The following is a 27,029-nucleotide window of genomic DNA, read 5'->3' on the forward strand; positions in this document are numbered from 1 at the left end:
GGAGGTTCGAATCCGCGGCTATAGACCCCTTAACAGACGACGTCACACTGATAAGAACCAGTATGCGTGCAACCAGTATGCGCGCAATGAAACCCATTCTATCAGGTCTCGCTAGGACGCGCCTCACTAGCCAACACACAAGAGGGGGTTGGGGTGTGCTGAAACCAGCGCACCCCAAAACAACAGGTTGAGAATTGATTGCATGAAACAATCACCTGTGCGTCCAGTCTCAATATACATACAGTAGGATACAATAGCAGAAATATGTGTGGGGAGGAATCAATAGGCATAACAACTAAATTGAGGAGAAAAAGGGGTAAAGAGCAAATAACCTGGCCTTTATTTACAGATTGGGCATGTCATTATAGATTAATGTGAGTTGTGAGTTTGTAGATCAGCTAATAGAAAATAGGGCATAAGTGGTTAAAAAGACAAATGTGATTAGGAGACACATTTTTGGTACTACTGGGAAGGTGTCCTGTCAAAACCAAAATTCGGCGATGAATCACAACATAACAGCAACAGATTTCGACCCCAAATACATATTGTTTTTAAGTATCCTGCAAAAAACTTTTATTGAACAAAAGTATTTCAATTCTCACCATGTTGTCGGCGGTACAGTACCATAGCTGGATCAGAACGATTCATTTATGCACCTGATCTTATTTGGAATATATACATACAGTGGAAATAAGAATTAAATAACAATGTTCAATAACATTCAGATATATCATGTCTTATAAAAGCTGAGAACCCCATGATCCGATACTCTCATTGGTAAACAGAAGCACATAGCCAAAGGAAACAAAACCAAATTAATAAACAAAGGTTTGGTAAGACTAGAATAAATCTTGTTTTTATAAGGCATTCATAAAGCAGAAGTCAATTGCAGTCTTTGTTTTATATATTTTTTTAAGACAGAACATATTATCAATGAAAATGTTCTTTTAACTTGCTTGAACCAGCATTGGTTGTGTTACAGCCAAATGTGCTGGACTGGTTTTAATGAACAACTAATTGCTGAGAAACTTGATTGATCCTTTACTGCTGGTTTATGAATGTATTATAGCTTATGATTGCCTGTTCTTACTACTCTGTCTTCAGGGTCTACTTGTAGCTGATTCATTGCAACTCCCTTGCTTCATAGAAATATTCTCAAAAATGTTTGATAAATATTAAATCAAAAGAGGTAATTTTGTGTATTTGCAGGAAGACGCGCAAGGAGCAATTTTACATCATTTACATTACTAAGCCATTTCATAACTGAGCTTTCAGATTAGTCAGTGAACTCAAAATAAATTTCTAAGCTGGGACAGAAAGGCTACCAAAGGTAGGCTTCCATTTAAAATAATGCCCCAACTCTTTCACATCCGAGGTATTGGAGTATTATTGGAATTATTCATTATTGGAGACATAATGGAATAGAAAAGTACCTGTGAGTTTGAATTCATAGAGTTTATTATTGTTGAGCTAAAACTGACAAATGGCAGTGCAGTGAGTGGGATAGTGGGTGGCACATTTGGTTGGTTGATCGACAGACATTCAAACTGTCTGTGGACATCAGAGTCCTCCTCCTTTGTAGCTAGAATATATTAAATATTAAGCCATATGTTTAAAACAATCACTCAAGGATCAAGACCGGTTTGAACAAACAATAAGAGAGGAGGAAATAAAGACTAGGAAGACAAGTGGATAGAGGAGGGGTAGATATCATGTGGAGGAATGATGACAATTGGGATTAAGAATGGGGGGGGGGGGTATTACGATCACTTTGTGAAATCATTGGGTCGATCATTGTTACCTCCAGAGATGGTGCCTGGTGGCTCAGCCAGTTGTGCATAGACCATATGCTCCTTGTGAGCTCAGGGGCCTGGGTTTGAATCCGAGCTCCATCTTGACTCACATGTATCTCCTCTCTCTGCCCTAGGTTTCCTGTCTCTCTATATTGACCCAGAAAGCTATTGAAAGAGAGTCTTACGACACTCCCATAGACTTATGTTATAGTTAAATGAAGAATATTCCTATGATATACAATTTTCTATCATGTATTGCCAAAACCAACTTAAGAGTTGATTTGGAATGGACCAATAGTTCCAAACACTACTGTACAGTTTCAAACATTGAAACCTCATGATGGGTGTTGATGAAGCACATGTGATACATGGCCCATGTGATCACGGTGAGATCAAAGAGTGTCATAACTCTCTGTTTCCACATTAAATAAAGCATAATAACGCCCCAAAATTCAATCTTTAAAAAAGGGTTTCAAAATAAAAGCACTTTAATGGAGTCCATTTAGATGAACAAGAATGGACCAAATACAGGCTGGCGACAATGACAGGAATGACACCAGACAATAATATACGGTCCTCCGTCAGAGCAAATCCTCTCTCTCAAATGTTCTCAACACTTGTCCTACTGTATGTATGCCTGGTGGTTTAACAGCAATGCTTTAGCCTGTGTGTGTTTTGAAGTAAATGGTAAAGAAAATGACATATCTAGGGTAAAGTTGGGGTGACCCCACTAAACAAGACCTTAAGCATTTCTGTTAGCAGCTGATGTGCTCACTGACATAGTTAGCCTCTCACACTAAGAAATAAAGAGGGCTTGAATATGTCCTGCCTATAATGAATGTCTTTTTGAGCATCTTCTCACACATTGCTTGCCGTCTTGGGATTACGGGCTCTGTGGCTACGGATAATTTCACCTAATCACCACCAGGTGTATACATCCTGAAACAGTAAATGAGAGTGTGGCTGATCAGCCCCAGAGCTAAGGCTTGCATTAAGACAGGGAGTGGAATTGGTACAGTAATCTGTGTATGTGTGCATGTGTGTCATACAAGCGTGTTCCAGTGTTGGCGTGTGTATGCGTGTGTGGGAGTCACAGTAGCGCTTTGACCAAATACAGCTTGTCTCCGTGTTCACTGGTGAAAATAGGAGCTTTCTTGTAGTGCTCCACCAGCTCATCTATGGAGTTGAACCTGCGCTGGCCGATACAGTACACTCCCTCCGTCTGCTGCACCTTGAAGTGCTTATTCTTCCCTGGTGCCTTTAGAGAGACCGAAAAGTCATTGGGCTGAAAGAAAGAAAGAAAGCCAGCATGAGAGAGAGAGAAAGAAAGAAAGCATATATATATATATATATATATATATATATATATATATATATATATATATATATATATATATATATATATATATATATATATATATATATATATATAAGAGAGAGAGAGAGAGAGAGAGAGAGAGAGAGAGAGAGAGAGAGAGAGAGAGAGAGAGAGAGAGAGAGAGAGAGAGAGAGAGAGAGAGAGAGAGAGATTTGAAAAGGTTACAAATGGCAAGAGAAAGGTGGAGAAGTTGTATGGTTGTACATACCAGTATGTACCAGCAGATGGCAGTATACTACAGTAAATTATGGTCTGAAACAAAGTATGTCTCTCTGGCAGTTAGTGGAAAAAGCTTTCCATTCAATGGAGAGTTTCTTTAAATAACAATCATCTATAGACGGGTTTCCTGTTAGTAAACATGAGAGGATGCTGCGCGCGCAAGAGAGGGGTGAGCCCAAATGTCCAATGCCCAATGTGAGCTCAAATGTCCATTCATAAAAGAAATGGTCTTCACCGGGATTAATGAAAGAATTTTAAATTATGCATTATGCCTATCTAACTCCCGAACACAACAACAGAGTGAATGGCGCTTCCGGGTTATTGTTAAATGAGTTTGGGTTTGTTTCCAGTGGGAAGCGAACGCACAGATGTAAATCCCGCCCACTACATTTGATTGGGTAAAGCACGGCCTGCTTCCTGATCTGAAGGCACGCCCACTTGTAGGCCAACACTCACACGTTCTGAACGGGGCTCCCGACAGATTCAGTAGCGCAGCTCTGAATCTGTTCTTGAGAGATTAAGCACTTTCTAACCCTGTTTAGTAAAAGAGCTATACAAATAAATTCATTTTCATCATTAATAGCCCTTAAATCTGTTCACTCACCGATGACTCGCTGTCCCGTATGAGGAAGTCTCCTTCCTCTCCCCTCTCATTGAGAATGCCCTCGGCCTGGTGTCGGGTGATGTTGCCGTAATACCAGTCCCTCCCAGCGAACTTCCCCGAGCGCACCGGTCCCAAAGAACGGCTCTGGGGGGATCCGGGCGCAGACGAGGGTGCCAAGCCATGCCCCTCGTTCAGCACCACCACATAGTTCTTAGGCACCAGGCCTACCAGGCCATGTGAATTCTTACATCGCCACCACTCGGGGTCGTTCTCTGGCTTCTCCACCACCTCCATCACCTCTCCCTTCTCAAAGTTCAGCTCCTCCTCCGTCACAGAGCTGAAGGGGTAGAGAGTCTGAACAAGGTGTAGTGGGCCGCTGCCGCCACGCCCGTTGGCCAGAGCCGTCCCCTGCAGCTCCCCTTGGCGGGGCCCACCCGGGCTGTCCTCCTCTCTCCTGTCGTCCGGCCCGCCCCCCTGCTCCTCCTGCACGTAGTTGGAGGGGAACCACCCCACACGTCCCGCCTGGCTGCCCCGCCACCAGCCATCACTACACTTCTCCATCACCACCACCCTGGAGCCCTTTAGCAGGGTCAGCTCATCCTCCCTCTCTGCGGCATAGGCGAACTTGACCACGGCAGGAACACTGAGGTCGTAGACTCTCTCTGCGCCTCCTCCTCCTCCTCCGCCGCTGCCTCCTCCCCCGCTGCCATTAGATGGGTACTCTGTGTCCGAGCTTGGCGTCGGGGAAGCATCGCGGGCACTTGTCTTCCTCCTGGTCTTTCCCAAGCCTGAGATTTGTGGAGAGCAGGGACAAATACAGACGGAAAACATCAACTTAATCAGTGGGAGCAGACAAGACTGCAATGTTCTACATTGCCAGTGCATAGTTACTAAGACTATGCATGCTCTTAAAGACATGTAACACCTTCAATCATGGATAAGTATACCGTATTTTCCGCACTATAAGGCGCACCGTCAGTGCGCCTTATAGTGCGGATGCGCCTTATAATCCGATGCGCCTTATATACGTATCAATATTGGTTCCCTTGGTTTCCGCACTATAAGGCGCACCGTCAGTGCGCCTTATAGTGCGGATGCGCCTTATAATGCGGTGCGCCCTATATATGAAAATAATACATTTATTGAAGGTGCGCCTTATACTCAGATGCGCCTTATAGTGCGGAAAATACGGTATATAGAAAATCACTGGAAATCAATCATCAGCAACAACACTGTATCAGTAGGATTTACAGGATTTATAAAGGGATATTGCAGCCATAGTTAGTTAGAGGTTCTGGTGAATGAGTCAGCAGATGGGGCTGATGAACAAGCACAGAAAGGTCTGAGTCTCTCTCTGAGTTCTACAAGGAAGGAAAATGCTGGTTATTGGTGCAGGAATCCAATTGAGGAGCTGCAATTTAGGGACAGAGGACATGCTTAAAGAAGATTCCCCGACGGAGGCCGCAGAAGAGACATTCCTACCAAAAATAGCCACATGGCCATCATTTCGAGAATCCAGTTCTCATTATACACTCCTTGTTCTATCTGTGTAATCTCCATGCTCTATACGCAGATCTAAGCTAATGAAAAGGCTGAAAATAGGTGTTGGAACTTAGTAGACAGGACTGGGAAAAGTGGAGCAGGCAGCCTGGGCTGATAATGACAGGCAGCCATAGGATCAAAGGTGCTTCCTTCCCTACCTGTCGTACTCTTCCCCGCTCCAACAACACAACAAAGGCATCCGTTAAAAACACACACCCCACTCTGAGACAACAAAGGCATCTGTTTAAAACACACCGAGAGCTTGGAGGCCACGTGGGAGTGCTACTAGGGCCAACTACAACATCACAGAGATACTAGATTTTCACCTGTCAAATGGAAGAACGTGCAAAGCAGACTAAGAACGATTGCACTAAGTGAACGTACTAGAGCCAGCGTGAGCTGCTCTCTCACACTCACACTCACACTCACACACACACACACACACACACACACACACACACACACACACACACACACACGGCAAATGTAGTCACATCAATGATGATGGTAAAAAAAACATGAAAAAGCTGAGGGTAATGGGGGAGTTCAGAAGAGAGAGATAAGATGACAGGAATACTGAGCAGGACATGTTTAATTGAAGAATGTGAATGCTGATACAACATATAGCAATCACCTGGTGATCCGCATAGCTCATATATTGATACTTGTATACTACTAGAAGTTCGGGCCGCTACGCGGCCCGAACGTCTAGCGTGACGCGTCGTTCACTTTGCAGTGCCACCTTACAGGCACCTCACAGTGTGAGAGAGAGTTTTGTGCTCTCCTAAATCCACGGCAGGCTTTGAAAGTACCCACTTCAGAAAGAGGTGACGTGCATCACCTCTCCAATGACCAAAACCCACTATGGAAGCCGTCCATAGTGGTGCGATCTGACGGCATCCTAGAATTTATAGGTAGGATGTGATGTCATGCGTGATGTCATGCTGTCGTGAGATTACGTCACACTGGCGTGATGTCAGATTACGTCACACTGGCTACATACATACAGACAACCGACATGGCGCAGGATTCAAATTGTATATATACTAGAAGTTCGGGCCGCTACGCGGCCCGAACGTCTAGCGTGACGCGTCGTTCACTTTGCAGTGCCACCTTACAGGCACCTCACAGTGTGAGAGAGAGTTTTGTGCTCTCCTAAATCCACGGCAGGCTTTGAAAGTACCCACTTCAGAAAGAGGTGACGTGCATCACCTCTCCAATGACCAAAACCCACTTTGTGATTACTCAGACCTGGTATGGCAGACCTGTGGGGAGTGTGCAGTGGTGTACAATGTGAAAAGATAGTTGAAATCGCAGGAGATGAAGTTAGCAGTTTATTTGTGTAAAGGGTGGATAAGAATGAAATGGTGTGAAAGACAGTGGCGACAGGTTGTCAGGTCCACAGGTTGTCATGGCAGAGCCTGCAGAATGGGAGAAAAGGAGAAGGCAGGAGTCAAGCAGACAATGTGAGACGTCCACCATGGATCATGTGATAGTGAAGGCAGTGATTTTTGTGTGAAGTTGTAGGCATTGTTGGTTATGTTGAGCAATGAGAAATGACACATGGAAGAATGCAACAGCCTTACTTACCTCAGTGGGGAAGAAGCACTTTTGTGAAAACCACGTTTTCCGTGACGTTTTCAGTGTGGTTTTCCTGCTGGTGTATGGCATACTTTAGGCGTGCTGGGTCACCCGTTCTTGAGCTGGCAACATATAGTTGTCCGTGAGTGAAGACAGGGGATCGAAGCCAGACCCCAACTGTTGTAAGTGTCTGGCCTTGTGATTTGTTGATGGTGGTGGCGAAAGCAGTGCGGACTGGAAACTGTCGCCTGGCCCAGTCAAAAGTGAAAAGTCCAGCATCTGGGATGATGACTTGAATGATGCAGATTTATGCAGGCTGCATATTCTGCTTAAAGAAACAAACAAAAAGCGACAGAGATATATGCCATATATGGGCATAAAAGGACACATACAAACAGATACATAGATCCCCATATATGGGCATGAAAGGGAAACAGACAGACAGATCCAGAGATCTCCATAATAAAGTCAAAACGGGTCCAATGTGATGTCATGCTGTCGTGAGATTACGTCACACTGGCGTTGTGTCCATATTCGGGACGACCGTCTCATCGTCATCGTCGTCTTGGTAACAGGTTGGTTTGTTGTGATGATGTAGTGTAAAGTTTCAGACAGACAGTAAGAGTGATGCAGTGTTGCATCACTCTTTCCAGATTGCAACGTACATACATACATACATACAACGGACAACCGACGTGGCGCAGGATTCAAATTGTAAGGTAGACTAGAAGTTCGGGCCGCTACGCGGCCCGAACGTCTAGCGTGACGCGTCGTTCACTTTGCAGTGCCACCTTACAGGCACCTCACAGTGTGAGAGAGAGTTTTGTGCTCTCCTAAATCCACGGCAGGCTTTGAAAGTACCCACTTCAGAAAGAGGTGACGTGCATCACCTCTCCAATGACCAAAACCCACTATGGAAGCCGTCGAACTGGTGCGATCTGACGGCATCCTAGAATTTATAGGTAGGATGTGATGTCATGCGTGATGTCATGCTGTCGTGAGATTACGTCACACTGGCGTTGTGTCCATAGTTGTCGTCATTGTGGTGGAGAGAGTTCTTGTGGTGGAGAGAGTTCCTTGTATAGATTATTACTATTTATCACTATGGAAGCCGTCGAACTGGTGCGATCTGACGGCATCCTAGAATTTATAGGTAGGATGTGATGTCATGTGATGTCATGCTGTCGTGAGATTACGTCACACTGGCGTTGTCATCGTGATGTCAGATTACGTCACACTGGCGTCACATACTGACAACCGACATGGCGCAGGATTCAAATTGTATATATAGACTAGAAGTTCGGGCCGCTATGCGGCCCGAACGTCTAGCGTGACGCGTCGTTCACTTTGCAGTGCCACCTTACAGGCACCTCACAGTGTGAGAGAGAGTTTTGTGCTCTCCTAAATCCACGGCAGGCTTTGAAAGTACCCACTTCAGAAAGAGGTGACGTGCATCACCTCTCCAATGACCAAAACCCACTATGGAAGCCGTCGAACTGGTGCGATCTGACGGCATCCTAGAATTTATAGGTAGGATGTGATGTCATGACGTCACACTGGCGTTGTGTCCATATTCGGGACGACCGTCTCATCGTGATGTCAGATTACGTCACACTGGCGTGATGTCAGATTACGTCACACTGGCGTCGCATACGGACAACCGACATGGCGCAGGATTCAAATTGTATATATAGATAGATAGGCATCATAAAGAACATCATATCCATGAGCCAGGGTGAAAGGTCACCTCCTGGGTCTACTTTGAGAGAGAGAAAAAGGAGCCGCCATGGGGTAGAAAACAGAGATGTGCAGCCACTGCGGGTAGCAGACCTCCTCAGCTCAGCAAAAGCACACACACACACACACACACACACACACACACACACACACACACACACACACACACACACACACACACACACACACACACACACACACACACACACACACACACACACACACACACACACACACACACACACACACACACACACACACACACACATCTGCCTCACTCATTTCCACTTCAAGGCACTGAAGTGGAAATTACCTGCTGGCTGGCAATAGACTACATTCTCCCCTCCCACACGTTCACTCCCAAACCTTCACCCATCTCTTCATCACATGGACATAGCATGTTATTCAATAAGCAACAGCCTCTTGTGCTCTACCACAGCAGGACTACATGCATATTGATCCTGAGAACTTAACACTGGGTCAGAGGTTCCTGGCTGAAGTGAGTCTTCCATACTACCAAACATACCAGCTTGGACCTATGTTCAGTGCTTGGAAAAAGCCATGCACTACCAATATCTCCATGATTGGCATAATTTACCAGAGCACTTAGACTAAATCAAATGGGAGATTGACTGCATGCTTGTTGTTTTTTTGTGTGCGTCATGCAGGGCTGCCCTGTGGTAGGTACTACAGTACATATGTATTCCACAAACATCTGCCAGGGGTGCAGTATCGGTTGTCAGAGTACTCAGTGCACTACCTGTTATCAGAGTACATGGAGGCAAATCTATGTTGTCATATTGATGACGCACCAACTTAAGTTGAGAGAGTTCTGGCCTGGGATCTCCACGTGTGTGTGTGTGTGTGTGTGTGTGTGTGTGTGTGTGTGTGTGTGTGTGTGTGTGTGTGTGTGTGTGTGTGTGTGTGTGTGTGTGTGTGTGTGTGTGTGTGTGGGGGGGGGGGCACACACGTACGCACGCACGCATGCAGAGATTCCTTGCTTTATAGATAGATTGTTCACATACTGTTGATGCAATCTGTTTATAGTTCAGTAAAGCATCCCAAAAGAGAATCCAGAGATCCTTGTGTTTTGTTAAAATATGTATCTTACATTGTGCCAGACAGTAGAAGGAATCCTATTTTTCTTCCTCCCTCATATTCTCTGACAGAACCCTCATAACTTATGTGTAGATACACTAAGTCAGTACAAAGTGAAAGGAGTCAAAAAGGCACTGCGTAGGTAGGAAGTTTGTTGAATATTTTTGGTCTTTTATCTTCTGCTGCTTTTTAGTCCTTGCAAGAATAAATGAGGACACACAGAGAACAGCATGCATCCATTTACAATTTAACTCTGCCTTGACTAGGGAGACACATTATTGAGAGCTTAAGTAAAAACTAGCATTGAAAATACTGAATATATTGAGAAATATGTACGATTCCAAACTAGAGACTTTAAAGTACATTTGGTCAATAGCCATCAGATTCTTCTGCTCTTTTTACAATCCTATTACTTCCATTAGATGACCTTGCAGGAGGACATTGAAGATGACTTTAAGGCCCTATCAGATGCTCGTGTCATCAAATGCACCTAGGGCTGGAATTATTGATTATTTTCTTAGTAATTATTTTGTTGATTACTATTTCTATTTACTGAATAATCAACAAGTGTGTTTTGATATTTAGTACATTTATCATATCAACAAATCAACGCAGAATATTTGAATAGATCTTTTTTATAATCGACTAAATCGATTAGTCTGTTAAACCACTTAAGCCCTACTTTATACTTTATACAACAGTGTGGCGCAAAAATAGCTGATCTACATGCTCACAACACGTCATGAGCTTGTTATATTTTCCCCAAATCATGTGGTCTACGTGCTTAAATGTCCATGTGGACTGGCCTACATTGGCCAAACTAAGAGACCACTTATTGGTGAGCACAAAACTGCTATCCGCACCAATAACCTTGATTATGCCATGGCCAGGCATTACAAACAAGCTAATCATGGTTCCCCAGCATCCCTTAGATTTGGGGGAATAGAAAAAATCCCTGCCTCACCACGGGGGGTGACATAATAAATAAATTGCTCCGCAGAGAAGCACTTTGGATAAATAGTCTGGACACTTTAGAACCCAATGGCCTAAATGAAGACTTGAGCCTTGCATGTCTTCTGTAAACGGTCCCTGAGGTTTTCTCTCTCTTTTTCTCCTTGCATAGTTTTCTTTTATATTTAAAGTTCACTGTATATTTAAATCTATTCATTGGTCTAATATATTTGGGCCCTATTTTTTATCTTTTGTATGTTGTTTTTAACTTATTTTGTATGGCAATATACATGGACAAACTATTGTATTTTTGATTCTATGTCAACCTGTGTGATCTGCTCACAAGTCCATGTATTCAGAGCTAACCTTGTGTCAATCACTACTGATTGACGCATTCCAGACAGCCAACTACTATTGGCTTATTGAGAGCACTTTCCTTGCTACCTCTGTATATGAATGCCTTCCTAGCAGCTGCCATGTATGGCTAAAGTAGCATCAAAACGTCAGTCATTATTTATTTGTATTAGCACCTTAATAAAAGAGGCTTCAATTGTCTTGTCTTGATTTGATTAACTGTTGCACCCCTAAACACGCAAACGGGTGCGTCAAAACCTGCTGATGCGATGAGTTCGGTTCTATTTTGGAGCATTGACGCGCAGCACAGACCATCTAAAATGGAGCAACGCATCAAGGTAATATCTATTCATTTCAAACTTGTATTGCAGTGTATGCAAGACTCGCATCACTCACTGGTGCTCACGTCAATGATGCTTTTTGTGTGTCAGGGCCTTTAACCTCACCTTTAGTCATCGCCTCATCAGCTACATTTTCTCACCCATTGAATTAATCAGGCTTTTAACAATGAAACATTTAGTGCTAAAGATTGAAACAGAACTAGGCCATAATGTGCAAGTCAATATGTGACGTTGGTTGGGGACCGATGGATAATCCATCATTCCAGCGCTGCCATTAAGCCAGTGACTCTTCTACTGATCATCAATCTGCTAGAGAGTCACGACCAGAGAGGCCAAAGACAGAAAGAGAGTGCAGAAAAGACGGGTATTGGGGTTGGGTGGCGAGGTGAGAGAGACATGCATGTCCTGTCAAAACAGACATGCTGCTCCAGTGAGGAAGACTGTGGCAGGCGGTGCCATGTTGTTGGCCCACATTTTCTGGTAGTTTTCCCAGAGGGGAGGTATCCACAGAGCTGGGAGGAAATCAGTGCGTCAGAGAAACATACTGTACTCCCTCTGTCGTCCCTCATCTCTCTTTTTCTCTCCCCTTCTCATTGTCCGCTTTTCACTGGACTCTACTTCCTTCCTTAATCCAAATATGACCGCTATTTGAAAAATTACCAGCCTGATAGAACTTTGCCTGGTGTCTCTTCTCTTGCAATTGTAAGTGGCACAAAAAATGACTATTCCCCTCAGCTTTCTCTCCCTCTATAATTTGTGTTGTAGGAAGCAGAGCGGTCTTGCCCATTGCTAATCATCTGTTAAAAGTCTTGACACGGACAACCCTGCACGGTACGGTAAGCCCTTCTCTATTAATACAAAGTTTAAGTGGAGTTTAATCCATTTCACCCTCAGCTGATTTCAGCACATGACACTACTGTCACTCAGTCTAGCTACATCTACAAGCTGCTATATTCAAGTCAGTGATGTCAGGATTCAAGAGCCAGAGACAATGTCTTGACATACGAGAGAGCGATGGCCAAATTAATATTTTCCCTGGGGCGCTGACAGCTCCCAAATAGGACAGTGAGACAGTCAGGGAATCATTTAGTATGTACCCCCAATAAGAGGGAGAACCAGGGTAACACATACGCATGTACACGCCCACACACACACAGACACACAGGGCCACTGAGAGGGGGAGGGACAACCAGGTCAATTGTCATCTGCCATGACAATAGTCACACCAGGGGCCAAGTGCGGCCCCCAGGGACCACGGGCACACCATTGCTCCAATCCGCACTAAACACTGTTCAGGGGTCTGCCATGGCAATAGTTACACCAAAACACCTAAAATGCACACATACAGTATGGGGCACAACAGCAGTGTTACAGCAGTGTCTACCATTTGAAATGGCCATAACTCGGTGACCATTGCTCTGATCAGCTCAATATAGGGCTGGATTTGAAGGCTGTGTAGCGGCCTGAAAATCTAGTCTTAAAATGTGTCCTATATAGTGGTGGAAAATAATCTCCTCCTTTGAAGATCATTTTGGCCGGTGCATTTTTTTTTTTTTTTTAATTCTTTATCCCACGATTTTGTAACCCATTTTTTTCACCCAGTGCCAATTGTCTAAGTAATCCTGGGCGCTACACTCCCTCTGCCAGCCTAGGGAGAGCCTAGAGCCAAGCTCATGCCTCCTTCAATGCATGAGAGCTAGCAAGCCGCTTCTTATCACCCGACAGGGGGGAAGTTCCCTGGTTAGACGTAGCGGGTGGAAGGAACACGTTATTCCAACCAGTTCCTTTCCCCTCCATCAGGATTACTGCATGTTTTTGTGAGGGTACCACTACCTACCCTAGGAGACACGGGGAGACCATGCAAACTCCACACAGAGGCACTTTCGCCAACCCCACTGATGACGCGGAGGAGAGAACACGCCCCCAGCGCCCACAGCATACCGGGCGGGAATCGGACCTTCTAGCTGTGAGGCGACAGCGCAACAGACTGCGCCACCGTGCCCCTGGTGCATTTTTAATGACCACATCTATCTCCTCTAGAAGGGACTGGTAGGGAGTAGCAGCAAAGTTGGAAGAACTGGGAAAACGAGGCTCCAAGTAACGAACCTGACGAGATGTAGAAACAAACAAACTACCTCTTCCCTCGGGCAAACCAATGCAAAACATTTTCTTACCCAGTGTGTCTTTGATGTTCTTCACCAGTGAGCCTTTCTTCAGGCTGTTTTTGCGCTCCACATAGTTGGAGGGGACGTAGCCTGTCTGGTTGTAGGCGTTGCGGACTCGCCACCAGGTCTTGGAGTCATCCAGCAGGAAGAGGCGCTCGTTTTTGCGGATGTCAAGTTCCTGGTCCTGCTGGGCAGTGTAGTCCCACTTGGCTACAACAATCACCTCCTCTGTCATCTTTCATGGAGTCTCCCTGCGGAATACCAGGGAGAATGGCTGTGGTAAGTTATGGGACAAGACACATCACTAGGACTGAACCATTTTGGAAAAATATCGAATTGCAAAAGTATTTATTTTTTAGGTCTAGTTTTCAATTATTTACTGTTTACAGTATAACTACCACAATCAACATACATTGATTAAAGACGATATATACTAGTCATACATTACCACCAACGTTCAAAATACCATAACCATAAATAAAATAACCAGTACTGCACTGACCACATGCTCCTTCTCACATGCTCCGAAACTAGTCATGAGAGAAGCCAACGAGGCAGAGGAGTCAGTAAGGCTGAAATCAATTCGGAGAAGCCATATAATATATCTAGAGGGCGGACTGCCCCGCCCCCAGCTATTAATTTCAAAGCAAGTAGCTCAGTGGCGTTTGAAGCACCAGGAAGTCTGCCGGAAGTACCAATAGCGGAGCCAATAGAGCAGGCCATAGAGTTATGAGCACGCGCACTACGGTTTCAAACGGTAGACGCACGTGCAGTAGCATTTTAAATGCGGAAGTGTTGCTATCCCAGATTTGACCACCAGGCGACGGCCGCTTCACTGTTCTACCGTGGCTCTGGGGGCTTGGGAGAAGCGGGAAATGTGGCGTGCAACTACATACCTAAATACAGGTAAAGTTAGCTTGATAAGGCAATATGCAACATTTCAGGGCAGACTTGTCAACTCTCATGCATTGAGCTATTTCTCCTATATCTCAGGCTGAGCAACCCCACATACCAAAATGTCCACACTAACTGGGATTCAAGTTATGTCCTAATGCTCCCACACACACACACACACACGTTGTTTTGGATTTGACCAGAAGTGGCCTTGAGATTAAGGCACACGCTCTATCAACTTGAGCTATATCTACCCAGAGATCCCATACACCCCAATGTCTATAACATGGTTATGCCCTTGGAGATCATCCACCTAGTGTTTTCTATTAATGTAATGGATTTAGTCTCACTCTCAACCTCTTTACATAGAACTCTTTGGAGTTTGATAGATGGACACATCTTATAAATGTCTATACATATTGAAGCACAGTCTCACAGTCGACATCAAATGCATATGGGTGTACCCTCCAAAAGTACACCTTGAAGTACACCTTGAAGTTGTGCCCCACTTCCGACAGCAGCATTATCGGCTGCATTTGGTGATCCTTTAGATACCGTTGCTGTTGGGCAGAAACCTCCTAACTTCAATAATCTAACGTTTTGTGTTTTTTTGTACATTTATGCCCTACTTGATCATACTACAGTCTACAGCGTCAGACAAAAGCATCAAAAGTAGCAGATCTGCACGCTCGAAACGTGGCGCAAAGAAGCGTGTTTTGAGCTTGTCGATCCGCTACTGTTTTGGACGGTTTTGGTGGTTTCTCAATAAAGGTTTATTGATTAATCTCTATAAATGAACTGGAGTCCAATAGTGCTACATTGGCACAGCGGCACAAATGTCACAAGAAGCATGGCCAATCCGCGAAGCCGATGGGTTGGGTTTGCCTATCAGGGAGGCTGATGCCTAAATATGGCATGTAAAGCTTAGTGGAGAACATTCTGAAGCTTGCCTTTACCAGAGACGTTACAAACTGCTCTTTATCTCCACCAGGGTTAAGGCAGGGCAGGAGAATATGTTTTGCCTCTGTGTGTATACGTCTGTCTGTGTGTGGTACAGTATGACACATTAAAGCATCGGGAAAGTTTGATCTAGTTTGGCGTACTTCTGTCCTGTCAAACATTTCGATAGGAGAACTGATGGTATGAAAAACATCTGAGCCATCCAGCCTACGTATGTCTAGAACACCGCAAAGCTCACAGACAGCAGCCTGGAAAATAATAAGTCAAAGTAAATGATGGAAGAAAGTTTGGTTAATATGAAGGAGAGATTATCTGATGATTCAGTTGTTGGAATGGGGAGACCGAATGATACAACTGAAGAAAGCAATTGTTTTCTGTTTTCGAAGTTCAGTCACATAAATCTTCCGTCTAATTGCTAACAATAAAACTAGCCGATTGCGCATCCGATCTGAAGCAATACAAACCCCTTCTATTGTGGGATGTGGTAAATTCTGGAACATTTTTACTTTGGACTTTATTGTCTCCAAGGGGAAATTCCTTTCAAAATCCCTGTACATATTAGACAGACAACAGTTCATATAATAGTACACAACAACAGCAATACAACAATAATAACATTATGACAGACCAAAGTATACAAAGTGAGTCTGGTTGTTTAAGGCAGCTATGCCAGAAGGTATCAGGCTTTTCCCAAAGCAAGCCCTTCTTTACCTTAGTGTCCTATACCTGTGCCCTTACTTCATAAATACCCTGCCCCCAACCAACAACCAAAGAGCACTAGCTGAAGTGGACATTTTTAATGTATCCTTTCAACTCAAAACCAGGGTGCTATTGCATCAGTCACAAACCTTTTACAGATGTATGAAAGTCATTACACCATGTTTAATCATTTATGAATAATGTATCATCTGCATAGTAATGCGACAATTGACTATTCATTGTGTTTCAGGGGTGTATACTAAACACCCGCTGAGTGAAACACCCTTAACTGGCCAGAGGGTAGGAAAAGAGTACTTTAACCCATTAAAACCAGGAAAGAATCTTTGTCATTTTAGATTTTTGCGAAGAAATAGCAGATATACAAGCTAACAGCTGCGAGCTTGTACATCCACATTTTTGAACATTTTTGAAAAATGTTGAGTGTGATAACTACTGATTTAGAAGGCATTTGTAGAATCGGCCTCAGGTCTTAATGGGTTAAAGTGAGTGTGTGTACACTACAAAAACGGGGATGCCAGAGATCACACGTTTCCTTTCTCATATTGTCATCTGCACTTTGTTCTTTAACGAGAGGGCATAGAGTAGATAAAGCTTGGCCACAAAAGAGAATTATGACTCGTGAGAAGTGTAAGCCTCACAAATTACAGCATATAAAAGATTCCATTACCGCTGCGAAGATTCATATCTTCTATGCAGATAATATTTCATGAAATGCAAATGAGAACACTGAGGCATTGGGCGTATTTTTTTAATAGACCAGATATTAAATTCCACTTCAATTAGGCCAGAGACACAGAGACAGCACTGCACATGGCAGAGGAGAAATTGCAGTTATCCAAGCATTGATTGCAGATAGCTACATTGCCAAAACAAAATCAGATGTGTGTCACACGACAGGAGAACATCTCACAAATGTCTTCTTTCCATATCTACAAACTACGCACAGCCCGGAAGATAAAAAGAATGGAATGCTGCATTTCTGAATGCGCCCCTGCTTGTAGTCACTAAAGCTGTCAAACCGGATTCCCTTACAGGCTGGGACAGGGACAGCAGAGGAGGTGAGGCAGCCGAGAAGGGAATTGTGCAACATGCCACCGGAAGAGGCGGGTGGGGTTAACAATAACTTCATTTGTGCATGCAGCATATAGCCAAGACTTTCCATTGGACAGTACCAGCAATAGCGACCCAAGAAAGAATTCAGTGCATATCCTCCAAACATATCCCAAGTCAGTGGCTGCACTGTTTCTTTGAAAGTATACATGAAGTAGAAGATTTACGGGGACATGTCGAGGGACAGTGACGTTAAACCGTCCGTGTGACAGGTGGTATGTGAGCATGAGGCTTCTATCTGCCTCAGGCCAGCAGGGCTAGATTACAACGAGCAAAATGCCAATTTCTTTTTATATTCATCATTTCATTCTAATATATTTCCTCATAAAATTCCATCATCCACCTACCATCTGCCCCTGTGTTAATCAGTGATTTAACAGATGAGTCGTATGTATGCTCCCATCAGTGCCAGAGTCCTTCGCCCCCCCCCCTCCCCTCCCCTAACTCCTCTGTCTCCCTGACAACCATGCTCATTAGGGAGAGTGATGGGAATGCCACCGAGAACAGGATCAATCCTCCTCCTGTGTGCATTGACACATGCCAGAGTGCCACGTAAGCCATCATTCTTATACACGCACCGATGGTCTACCAACACGCCATCACTGTCAAGTCTACAGAAATCAGTCGGAGAGAGCCTTGCATAAACAACCGCCAGCAGTCTGCGAGGCTCAGCTTACTCCAGCGTGAGTCATTAAGCTATGGGCTATAAATGGGTTCATAAAATGGTATGTTTTAGAATCAAATGGTCTTTAAATCAATTAGCTCCACCTGTTTTATTGATCTGGCCAGAAAGACGGCAGAAGATTGTATTTTAATGAAAGGATTTGTATGTGTGCAAGCCCCCCCCCCCCCTCCACACACACACACACACACACACACACACACACACACACACATACACACACACACACACACACACAGGAGAAAAGGGGTTAAAACAGAATAGTGTGAGAGCTTGTGCTCCCTGTGACCCTCCATTCTGAGAGTGTTAAAAGAAGAATGAGGATCCCACAGACTGCTGAGTGGGACTACGCCAGCACTTCACAGCTCCCTTCACTGAGGTGGGAAGGGGGCTCAGAGGCTCTTTCAGCACAAAGAGAAGAGAAGGTAAAAGAGGATTATGGAAAAAAGAGAGAATGTAAAAAAAAAAAAAAAAAAGAATGTCTGGCAGAGCTTTCTGTTTTTGGCATTCAGGTCAACCCCAGCCAGTAGATCGACCAATAGGAGAATGTTTCCACCCCCCTCAACCCCCTTCATTCCAGCCGTTCACATTTAAGGGAGAGGGACCATTTTACCCCCTATGAGCACTGAGTGTCTGCAGCTTTTTGAGCAACCTCAAGAGGCTGAAACAGAAGGAAATTCACCCTGGCATGCCTAGTGCATCCCATTTGGTTGACAGTGAACGGGCCTCTGTGATCAGGAGAGGCCTAATAGACCTCTCTAAATGCTCTGGCTGTTACAAATGCTCTCTAAAAACAGGTCAGAGACTGAGTGAGCAAGCCTAATAGAGAACAAAATACATTTGAGGTTGGGGTGGGCGATGTGGCAAAATATATCACGATTCTTTTCAGCCAGAATCACGATCACAATTTTTATCACGATAGGGGTTAGGGTTAAGAACAGCTTCCTAAAAGTGGAAGGGGCCGGTGGAAGCATGGGTGAGCAAAAATAATAGATCTCCAAGCTAACAACACGTTGAGCCGCGGCAGATCTGTTATTTTTGGCGAATGACACCGTATACAAGTATAAGTATATGACAAGTATAAATTAAGGTATAGAACTGCAACCCTTAGAATGTGCACTCGCTGTATTCTTATCGTCATATCGCACACCCCTACTTTAAGGCATTCGATGTTAACATGTTCAACGTCATGAACTTCTGCTGTGAACACGTCTCAAACAAATACTGTACATCACTGACAGAGCAAAAATAAAACAAATGTGGTGAGTGACAGATCCAATTGTTGACATGTCACACACATCATAAAACGGGGATGTTTTTCATATGACAAAATATCTTGCATGCAGAGAGGGCGTGGTGTACGCCAGCGTTCGAGCTCATCTCTGTCTCTCTGATGAGGTCGGTGGTTGCTTTTCTTCTGTGTGGGGGTAAAAAATGGGTACCATGCGTGCAAGAATATCATCAAAGGGACCAGGATAAAAACATCAATAGGCTCCCCGATACTCGAACCTCTCGAGGAGGTCTTGGGGAAAGACCTCAAGCTGTTCCTTTTCCACTGCCGGCTCAAAAATAGACGGAGGAGATGAGTTCAGCTACCGGCGCGCTCCACAGACCACAGAATTAGATCCAGGCCTGCTATCATCCCTCGCCACATGACTACGCAGTCGAGGATAGGGCAGTGCTCCTTAAAAAAAAACGGATTCTACTGTGCAGAGCCTTGGTCAGAGCACTTCAACTAAACCCTGATAAGCCAAGCACACATTTGTGATGTTAACACAGATCCTTCATGATTTAGCAACTGTTTTGTATATGATCAAAACAGTTCATCCAATTCGGATGTCTGCGGTTAAAGCACTTGCCGTTAATGTATTTATTGTACATGGGAAACACAAAAAGTCCAGAGCGACATGCAGTTTGAGTTCAGCCAGAAATGAGGAATTCCTTTCTGTCTTCAACTGCCCACTCCCTCTTTCAAAGCAACTGACTCACACGTCACTTTCATTTTCTGATGTGTTTCATCCATGGACATTGTTAAGTGAATCTCCATGACTACACTACGTGTGGTGGGTGGTCCTAGTTTCAATGACAGGGGTACATCCTACATAAAGTGCCTTTATCACATGCACTCCACTCTTGTCTTCTAGAATGCAAAGGTTCCACTCTCATCCTATTATTCCTTTTCTCTCTGCTGTTCAATTCGGTACATTACATTTTGTATACTCTCAGTTAAATTAACACTGAGTATTGTACTGTGCACTTGTGCTTGAGTTCCTACCTACTTTGTCCCCTAACATTTCCTATAACAGGGCTGTGCTGCTGGTTCATCACTCAGTCAAATCTCAAACACCATCCTCTGCACAGACTCTCTGGTTCATTACCATAGCTTTGTAGTTTTCTTTTTTCTATTGTGCATCACTAGTTCATAAGAAAGTGTGTGTTCTATTTCCTTAGGTGATAGTCTGCTACGTATCTCCCGGCTCCGTGGTAAGCAAAACAAACTGCTGCAGCCTGTAGTAGCAAATAGAACAACGGCTTTGATGTGCGGTCCTGTTTGTTTACCTCTGGCGGAGTCTGGCGTGCTTGTATGACAGTATATCTGTGTTTGTTTGTTTGCCAGTGCTTTCTAGCAATCAGAAATTGGGGTTATTTCCAGGTCAAATGACTCTGAGGCCACGGGCTACAGAGAACTGAGTACCGCTGTACTGTGCTATATTTTATTTTCAGGCTTTGCAAATATTGTGTGCTGTTCAACAGAGGAAAACTATCTAGTGAAGTACACAAAAGCCATGATTCTTTCCCCCTTCATCTCTGAGTAAAACCTCAGAAGCAGTGATGAATTCAATAAAGTAAAATAAACTCACTGTAGACATCTAGCTCTAGCTGCTCCAAACCATATTGAGCACTTTGAGGACAAAGGCAAGAAATGCTACTGTATCTACACTCTGCTGTATTATTATTGGCTCTTCTTGGAACACTGCTGAGTTGGATATGGAAAGCAGGTGGAATCAAATCAATTAAATGGTGTAAGCAAAACAAGCCACAAATTGCTGCATTTCTTACACTGCAGTCCTTCAGTGAACCAACCAAGGCGCTCAACAGCAAGCACTGGCACTAGATGTAAAGCAATTAGATCCTTTTAGGATATGAAGTATGCTACTCCCTTCAAGAGTTAATGACTGAAAGAGTTATGCAGTGAAGGTTAAGGAGAGACTCACTCCAGATCTGCTAGTGTAAGCAGTTAGGAGGTTCAGCTTCAGCAGACTGTTAACCTACAGTAATCATACACATCCAATTTAAATTGATGAAATCCGATGCCTCTATTCTCATGTTACCTGCGGATTGCCCTCGTAAAAGAATTACACTTCCTGTCTACTGCAGGTTAGGTCTGCAATGGAACACATTCAACACAACATGAGAGGCTAAAGGGTAACACCTCCTGTCGATACCTCAGGTCATAATATGAGCACATGAATGGCACTGGCCACTGTTCGTCTATTCATTCTGCCTGGTGTGTCAAGTTAGTCAACCAAGACTTTGTTAGTTGATAAAACCTTTTAATTATGCCAGTCTATAGCTTTCAATAGCTAGCAGCCATTGTTAAATCAACGTTACAATATTCAGTTCAGGTCTCAACCTCACCAAACTGAAATGGCTGATCTCTGCATGATTAGACGTGTGCAGCAAACACAATTTTACAGATAATTGAATCAACTAATTGATTAGGCAAGTCAACAACAAGTATGAATATTATATTAGTACCTCATATTTATAGTCAACTAAGAATGTATTTAATCAGGACAGCCCTAAGACACCATACTGTAAACCAAATTTGACTCTAATAAGAACAGCCTCTGAGAATTCATGCAACACAATTTAGATCCCTGCAACCAACGGTTCTAAACACACAAAGGTACATTTGTAAGTGAGTTTACGCTGTTCTACCTCTGCTCATGAAATGCTTTGCTGTTTTCAACTCCCATCTGGGGACGCACAAGCCACAGCAGTGGTAATGTGTGTGTGTGTGTGTGTGTGTGTGTGTGTGTGTGTGTGTGTGTGTGTGTGTGTGTGTGTGTGTGTGTGTGTGTGTGTGTGTGTGTGTGTGTGTGTGTGTGTGTGTGTGTGTGTGTGTGTGTGTGTGTTCAAACTGCCTTCCTATTCCTGCAACCCTCCCAACACTTCCCTCCATAAGCCAGTGAAAGGTCTTTTCCTGTCATGTTGAATTCAGTACATCAGTAGTAGTGAAATATATTGTGGAGAATAAACTCCTCCCAAGGACATAAAGAACCCCATTACATTAATCAGCCAAGATGGTTTATTTGACATGATTTGGATCTCAGTTACAAAATGCCAGAAGTGAGAAGTGAGCTGTGGAGATTACAGTACTCTGACGGGTTCACCATCACAGTCCACGATCCCTATCCATCCGTGTAATGATGCAGGTTAACATCTGTGAACGTCCCTCTCTACAGGCAATGAGCTGCGGCCATAGACATTGCCATAATGAGGTAACTTGGGAGGGAAAATACACAAAGAGAGGGGGAGAGTGTGTGTGTGTGTGTGTGTGTGTGTGTGTGTGTGTGTGTGTGTGTGTGTGTGTGTGTGTGTGTGTGTGTGTGTGTGTGTGTGTGTGTGTGTGTGTGTGTGTGTGTGTGTGTAGGATAAATCAGCTGCCTCGCAGACTTCACACCGCAGACACACAGATAACCCGATTCGCTCGTACTAGAAAGCACACACTTAATCACAAAACTTCACTTGATAACAGATCCAGCTGAAACAGGCAATTCGTTTTGTAGTGACGGCTGACAGTTTAACTAACTATTTTGATTATAATTTCACGTTTCATGTTGAGGTAAAGATTGTTCCAACTTCCATCACAGCACAATGAGCACATCCTTGGAGAAGACATCCAAGAGAAGTCCTTGTATAAGGGCTTGTATCTAAACCATTACAGCTTTATTAAAATGAGGCTATAGAATGAAATAAGTATGAATCATTCATCATCTCTCAAGAGAGCGGGTTTCTCAGCACCAACCGTGGCCGGCGCATAGAGAAAGAAAGAGACTTCTGCGGTCTTGGAATTAAGTTTTACTGCACGTTTTATATCAAAAATAATATACATTCGAAAATCGATAAGTTTGAATGGATCGAACCCACATGTCTTTTTAAAAGGAATATTCAAAAGTAAACAGTTAGCCATGCAGTCGCTATGAGTGTCGTTAGGTGTGCCATAGTAGGCAAGAGGTATAATCGGAACAACTAACACCTGATGAGGCAGCAGGTACAGTACCTACCGGACCAAAGATAATGATAAGTATGCGAAAATATGTGGTGGAGGACAGAAAGTACTGGAACAGCTCTCTGAAAACTCTGCCTGAGGAGGAGTCTCTCACCCCATGTTCTTTCACAGAGTTAACACAACCCACTGTTGACTCTCTCCTGAGTCCTGGCTAGAGCTTTACCAGCTCTTTGTACCTCCTGTTTCTCGACTCTCCTCTCCTCTCCAGTCCAGCCCCCCCCCCCCCCCCCCCCCCGCCCCACAGCTCTGAATTATTCTCTTTGATCAAGTGCAACCTGGTGGCTCCCCAGAGACAAACGTCTTCTTATGTAGAGAGAACAATAAAGAAATAGTGATACACCACTAATAGACCTGTTGGGATCCTTGAAGCCCCATCCCACCAAACCCTTGCTCAGGCAAGTACTGTATATTTTCTAACATCCCGGACAAATCAAATTAAGATAAAGTATCCAGTATTTAGTGTCAGGGTCCCACTGGACTATCCATCTGCAATGGCTACTATAACAATGATAATCGACTGGTTCTTTAGAACCGGACTCAAGAGCCACTTTGAAGGCCTAGCTGGGTTGTAAGGCCAGCTAGTCGTCCTGAATATGCAATCTGTGATTAACTGGGTTGTAAGGCCAGCCAACCTCCTGGTACTCGGGAGAGAGTTGAGATGTCTCTCGGAATCGCTCTGGAACATGCCTATCTGAGAGGTTTCGAGCCTCTTCTTATAATGCTGGCTTGCGGTCCTGACATCACTATGATGATGTCAGATAGTGTCAGACGTCTCCATATATGGAGCTGCCGATGTTAGTTATGGCCAAATATGGGATCAAGACTTCAGCCCTGGACGTGATGGCTATGTCTAGAGCCATATGAAATCCGTTTTATTTTTTTCCCAATTCCGTTTTATTTTTTCCCAAATTCTGTTTTTTCCATTTTAATATTTCTGAATTCTGTATTTTGCTTTTTATGCTCATTTTTACCATAAAAAAAGTGTCTGGTAAGTGGAAATGAATAAATGTTCAAGATATAACAGTCCATACATGGCCCTTGTTGTGTTATACGCAAAAATGTTCCCAAAATAATTCGGTCTAATTCGGTCTGAGCATGCGCAAAATGGCGTCGCCCATGTATTATTGTTTCTATCGTCTTTCTAAGACTATTTCTACGTGGATTTGACTGTTTATAAAGTAGGATGTGGCCATGCAAAATGGTGGTGTCCCGTGGATTTGTAAAAATTTGCGGTAAAAAAAAATATTTTACCGCGATTTTTTTTAATTTTCCAAATTCTGCAATATTCCGTGTTTTATTCCAATTCCATTTTTATTGGTCATTTCCGCGATTCCGTCCGCGATTCCGTTAACACGGATTTCATATGGCTCTAGCTATGTCTATACATGGAGTTTCGGGGAAGGGTTCGCTGATGTCAGACTCCGTACATATGGCACGTTTGGGTCTCTATGACGACTTTGCAGGTCTATTATCTCCATCTATGGGGATCTCCATATATAGGCTATTGCTGGCAACTATGCCCTGAATGTTTCCTAAGTATGCCCTGAATGTTCGTAACAGTTACAATGTACTCTAAGTGGCCCCATGGTGAAAATTACTATCATTATTCATCTACCTCTCATTTCTGAGTGTCTAGTATAGTGAATGAGAGCAGGGTGTCATAAACAAGACCAGGAGACCTGGTTCTGCCAGACCCAGACTTCACATGACGTGTCAGCCTGTGTCTATGCCCATGTATGGACGAAAGGGGGACAGACTTTTATGGCTGGGGCATAAGGACAAAGTGACCAAAACCTGTTTTTTGCCCATGTATGGAGAAAACGGGTACAAAACATGCCCATGTATGGACGAAAGGGGACAGACTTTTATGGCTGGGGCCTAAGGACAAAGTGACCATGCCCATGTATGGAGAAAACGGGTGGACCGCAGCCTTTACAGGGCCCCCATGGGCCCCTGTCACTAGGCTCACCATATATAGTCTTCACTATGACTCAAACATAACTATATACAGAGTTCACTATGACTCAGAATATCCACCATAGAGTTCCTACTGCAGCTACACCCAAATATGGCGTGTCATGCTGACTGTGACAGCATTACACCAGACCCAAACAAACCATATAAGGATCCGTGTAAGGAGCTCCACGTCAACCATGACCATACATGGAGTTCAGGGTTGACCATTATGCACAAAGATGGAGTACATGAAGTCGCTCACTCTAACATGAAGTCGCTCACTGTAGTATACTCTTGAGTAACCATGGTGATCTAATATGGTCAACCCTAGATGGCGTGAAATCCCACCGTCTAACTTCAAATACACATATATGGAGTCAAATGCACATGGAGGTCAACATGCACTGACGTCACGTCAAATGCACATATATAGAGAAGAACATGCACTGATGTCACGTCAAAAGCACATATACTGTATGGCGATCAACATGCACTGATGTCATACACAACATAAACCAAATGCACATACTGTATATATGGAGATTTGATTTCCAACCTTGTCAAGAGTGAGTCAGACAACAGAAACTGTGTCAAAAGCACATATAGTATATGTACAGTATATGGGAGATGTTCAACATGCACTGAGGAACAACAGAAACCATTTATTATATTATTATATGTGTAATTTTATAGATGTGAACCTCTAGTTGTGTTACATTTTTTCTTCCATGCAACTTCATCAGAGGCTTTCAAAGCTAGCCCACCATATTTAACTGATTGTCTTATCAATGTCTGTTGACCGTTGGTGTTGAGAGATTTGAGACCAGCTTTTAAGTATTCCAAGGGTTTTTTCTTTTCTTTTAAGTGACTTTTAAGTGACTCCATGCTGCAGCTTTAATGGCTTCATAGATTTGTTTGACAATCCTATCATCAGTCTTGTGCAAATAAAAGGTTATTGTTTGTTAATAATATTAAACATTTGGTGGCCCGCCTCTAGTAACTCTGAGGACCCCCTGTTGAAGACCACTGGTATACTACTTGTCTTGTGCATCCGTTTGTGTATACATTATTCTGTACTGTATAACTTTCTTCTGACAGCCCTGTGGAAAATGGAGAGCTAGCCCAGATAGACTTCAGTATCTATACTCTGGCATGATACTAAAGTCTGGATGCACCCAATACAAATTCTCCTGCACAATTTCTAAAAACAACCTCGACCAGCAGGCAGCAGCACCAATATAAGCACACTCACCAGCTGAAAACAGGTCAGCTTCTTCCGTTGTCAATGTAAAAGGCCACCAGCAATGAAAACAAGAGGAAACTGCATATTTTCTTAATAAAACTACAATTCACAAAATTGTTTTTATGCGGACCACAATAACAGCTGCACCACGGCAACTTCTGCCAGTACCTGGTGCAACAGCTATGAGCCGTACATACTGTACACTTTTTGGAGGTTTATGGAGAAAATCCACACATTTTTGTCATGTCTTTATTGCTGCTTGGTTTGTAATAACTTGGATGATGCAGGAAGCGGACATGTTTTCAGATAGAGTGTTTTTATGAATTGTGCATAAGAATGTTAATTGGGTGTGTCCAGAATTTGGTATCACACCAGATTAGAGATAGCTACAAATGTATGTCCAGA

At 43.7% G+C, this 27,029-nt stretch overlaps 1 protein-coding gene across 1 annotated transcript in view; it reads right to left on the bottom strand.

Moving 5' to 3' along the window:
• Nucleotides 1-395: 395 nt before the first annotated feature.
• Nucleotides 396-27,029, bottom strand: part of nck2a (NCK adaptor protein 2a) — a 36,378-nt gene continuing 9,744 nt past the window's right edge. The window contains exons 2-4 of the mRNA XM_084084519.1: nt 13,773-14,014; nt 3,995-4,782; nt 396-3,078 (exon numbers count right to left, since the gene is read on the bottom strand). Coding sequence (XP_083940645.1) covers nt 2,884-3,078; nt 3,995-4,782; nt 13,773-13,998 — 1,209 coding nt within the window. The 5' untranslated portion in view covers nt 13,999-14,014 and the 3' untranslated portion in view covers nt 396-2,883. The remainder of the gene's footprint in view (nt 3,079-3,994; nt 4,783-13,772; nt 14,015-27,029) is intronic.

This window comes from Gymnoscopelus microlampas, assembly GCF_963454915.1.
Source record: "Gymnoscopelus microlampas genome assembly, chromosome: 17".
Classification (NCBI taxonomy): domain Eukaryota; kingdom Metazoa; phylum Chordata; class Actinopteri; order Myctophiformes; family Myctophidae; genus Gymnoscopelus; species Gymnoscopelus microlampas.